Here is a 3537-nt window from a genome sequence, read left to right on the forward strand (position 1 = left end):
ACAAACCGTCGGCAGGGGCGGGGAGGCGGCGAGCGCAGACAGGAGGGCAGGGCGCGCGAGGGGGAGGAAGCAGGGCGTGGGAGCAGGAGGGAGGCTTGACGCGATCCCGGCGCCCGGTCGGGCCGCTGGGGTCCCGGCGCGGCCCCGGCTTTTCGGCAAAAGAGCCAGGCAGCACCGGACGAAGGACGCGCCCGGCCCCTCGTCGGCACGGCCGCGGTGACAGATCCCCCCCAGCGCCCGGCGCCCGGCGCCCGGGGGAAAACAAACGCCCGGAGCCCAACTGCCGCCGCATGCCCGTGACGCGCGCACGTGACGCGCGGCTGGACCATAACTGGCGGACCTGAGGCCGAGTTAAAGGTTTAAGTGTGCGGCGGTTGAGGGCTAGGCCGGCGCCCGGGGGCCCGCCTCACCCACATTCGCCTCCTGCCAGATCTTCGCGGCTTGCCCTTCCGCCCTCCTGCCTGCCGCCCGCCTGGGCCGCTCCCGCCCTGCGCCCGTCTTACCGGCGCACCCGCGCATACACACACGCACACACACACGAGGACAGGCACGCCGTCGCGTGGCCCCTCGCGCCCCTCGGCTCTAGCCCGCGCTCGCCGGTGCCCCGAGGCCCTGTCCGCGGCGGCGCGTCCCCCCCCCCCCCCCCCCACACACACACACCCGGCCCCTGACCTCGTGCCGAGCCGGTCAAGGGGCCCGCCTGACGATTCCCGGCCGAGTCCGGCGTCTCCGCCCCCTTTCCCGGCCGCCCGAGCATGGGCGACTTCCTTTCCTACCAGGCCCGGCGAGGGCCGTGGTGCGAGTGCCGGCTGCGTGACCGGCCGACGGCCGGCGACCCGGCCGGGCGCTTCCGCTGCGGCGACCCGGCCCGGTCGGTGCCGTGCCGCTGCGCATGGCGCGCCGGCCCCGGGCCCGGGGACAAGCACGGCGCGGCCCCCAGCGCCTCGGTGGCCCTCAAGCCCAATGTGGCCTGCCTCCGGCGACATGATGATTGCTGTGCGTGTGAGGGCGGGAAAAAAAAGGAAGACTGCTCACGCCCAAGCGGGGGGAGGAGGGGGAGGTGACATCGCGCTCGGGGGCCCTCGCCGCGCCACACGGGCGGGAAACTAACACGCGGCATGCCGGGTCGGCGGCGACGGCGGCGGTGCGGTGCAGACGGCTCGGCCGCCACGCCCCTGGGCCCGGTGGACCTGGTGACGGTGGCCTACGCCCGGGACGATGCCATCGGCCGGGCCTTTGTCCAGCGGGAGTCGGGGAAGTTCCGGGCCCCGGGGCCCGGGGGAGGCCCGGCAGCCGGCCCGCGCCGGGGCGCCAGCTCGTACATGCACATGGTGGTGCCGGCCGAGGGCCCGGGGCCCGGGGCCGGGGGCCACCCGCTGACGCGCGAGCGCCCGGCCAGCCCGGCCCCGGGCCCCGGGCCCGGCGCCCCGGGCACCTGGGCCAGCTCCTTCCTGGCCCTGCCCACCTCGCTGTCGCAATACCTCCGGGGGGACCTCTCCCGGTCGGGGTCGCAGTCGACCGAGCTGCCGGGGGCCGGCGAGGGGCCGGACGCCGGGCCGGCCGAGCCCGACCCCGGGCCCACGCCGGACCGGTGGCCGGACGACTGGAACTGGGCCGACCCTGGCGAGTGGGAGCACAGCTCCGGCCCGGAGGGCGGCGGCGTGGTGGAGGTGCTGCACGCGCTGGCCGGGCCCGGGTCGCCGCGCGACCCGGCCTCCTTCGCGGCCTTCGCCATGGGGCTGCTCCGGGAGCACCCGTTCGCCCGGGGCCCGGAGCCGGGCCCCGGGTCGACGGCCTCCTCGCTCGGGCCGTCGCCCAGCCCGTCGGCCGGGCGCCTGCCGCGCGGCGGCCTCGCCGGCGGCAACGGCGACGGCGGCGGCGGCGGCGGTGACCGGTCGCGCCCGGGCCTCGGGGCCCTGCTGGACCGGGTGTGGTCGGGGGCCGGGGCCGGGCGCGGGCCGAGGGCCGGGCTCGGCGGCGGCGGCGGCGGCGGCGGCGGCGGCCGCGACCCGGCCGACCGCCGGCCCATGCCGGCCCCGGCCGAGGACCCGGACCCGGAGCCCCGGCCGCCGGAGACCGCCGAGGAGGCCCGCGTGCGCCGGGAGCTGCAGCTGGGCATGGGCCCGGCCGGGGGGCCGGGGCTGCTGGGCCCCGGGGCCCCGGGGCCCCGGTGCGACTCGCGCTGCTGCGGGGCCGGCCTGCAGCTGGCCGACGTGCCCGGCCAGCGGCCCGACTCGCCGGCCGACTGCAACCTCCCGGCGTGGGCCGGCCACGCGGCCCCGGTGCTGGCCCGGCTGTACACCTTCGACCTGCTCCGCCGGCGGGACATCTGCGTGGAGGTGTGCTTTGTGGGCCGGCCGCGCGGGTCCCTGGCCCGGGGGGTGGGCCTCCGGTGCTTCACGGTCGACCCGCAGGATCCCAGCGTCTTGTGCGTCTTGGCGGCCCGGCGCGCGCCGGGAGGGAGCAGGGGGGCAGGGGGGGCAACACGCGGGCCTGGGTCGCCGCACACACACACACACACGCACACACACGCACACACACACACACACACACACACAGATGCACATGGATGGCGCACTGACCGCGGAGCGCGCCCGGACGCCGGCCAGCCACCCGGTCGACCCGCAGGACGCGGAGTGCTGGCGCCGGGTGGCCCTGTCGAAGGACCTGCGCGAGGGGGCCCTGCGGGGGGTGCTGCGCGACGCGGCCGCCGTCAGCCCGGCCTGGTTCAGCCTCGTCCGGTGGCTGGAGGGCCCGGGGCCGGGGGCCGGGCCGACGCCGGCGCCGCTGGAGGCGGCCCGGCTGCTGGGCCGCGCCGGCACCGCCCCGCCGCCGCTGGCCGCCGCGGCCCTCGAGGCCCCCACCGGGTCCGGGCTGGACCTGGACCCGGGCCCGGGGTCGACCGCCGCCGGTGCCGCCGCCGCCGCCGCCGATGCCGATGCCGATGCCGATGCCGACGCCCCGCCGGCCCCGGCCGATGTGGCCGCGCCGGTGTCCCGGGCCGCGGTCATCTGGGCCGCGGTCCTGGCCGCCGGCGACCCGGTCAGCCCGCCAGGTACGTCAATGCCCGACCGCTCGCCCCCGGCGCCTGCCGTCGTGTACTTACGCCGATGGACGCTGCGGCCATGGCGCCCGCGCCCGGTGCGCCCGGACGCCCAGACCCCCCGGCCGGCCGGCGCACGCCGCCGATCGAGGCGCACCTGGCCGCGGCACTGCGCACGCTGGCCAACCCGCAGGCCGGCTGGGCCCGGCCGGCCCCGCTGCTGTCGCCGCCGGACCCCGACGAGCAGGAGGCCTACCACACGCTGCTGCTGCTGGCCGAGGCGGCGCACCGTCTGAGCAGGGTACGCCCGGCCGCCCGCCCTCCCCCTTGTCCCGCCGGCATGCTAACGTACACACACGCCCACATGCACACGTACATACACACGTACATACATACGTACATACACACGTACATACACACGTACATACACACGTACATGCACACGTACATACACGCACACGTCCATACACACACGCACACGTGCATACACACAC

General features: G+C 77.8%; 1 protein-coding gene across 1 annotated transcript in view; it reads left to right on the plus strand.

The window, feature by feature from the left end:
* Positions 1-755: 755 nt before the first annotated feature.
* The window catches only part of H696_02678 (hypothetical protein), a gene marked incomplete at both ends in the record, with an annotated part of 2798 nt that continues 16 nt past the window's right edge, over positions 756-3537 (plus strand). Inside the window, 4 exons of the mRNA XM_009496592.1 lie at positions 756-996; positions 1156-2428; positions 2610-3055; positions 3160-3344. Coding sequence (XP_009494867.1) covers positions 756-996; positions 1156-2428; positions 2610-3055; positions 3160-3344 — 2145 coding nt within the window. The remainder of the gene's footprint in view (positions 997-1155; positions 2429-2609; positions 3056-3159; positions 3345-3537) is intronic.

The sequence above is a fragment of the Fonticula alba genome (genome assembly GCF_000388065.1).
Source record: "Fonticula alba strain ATCC 38817 unplaced genomic scaffold supercont2.4, whole genome shotgun sequence".
In the NCBI taxonomy this organism is placed as follows: domain Eukaryota; order Rotosphaerida; family Fonticulaceae; genus Fonticula; species Fonticula alba.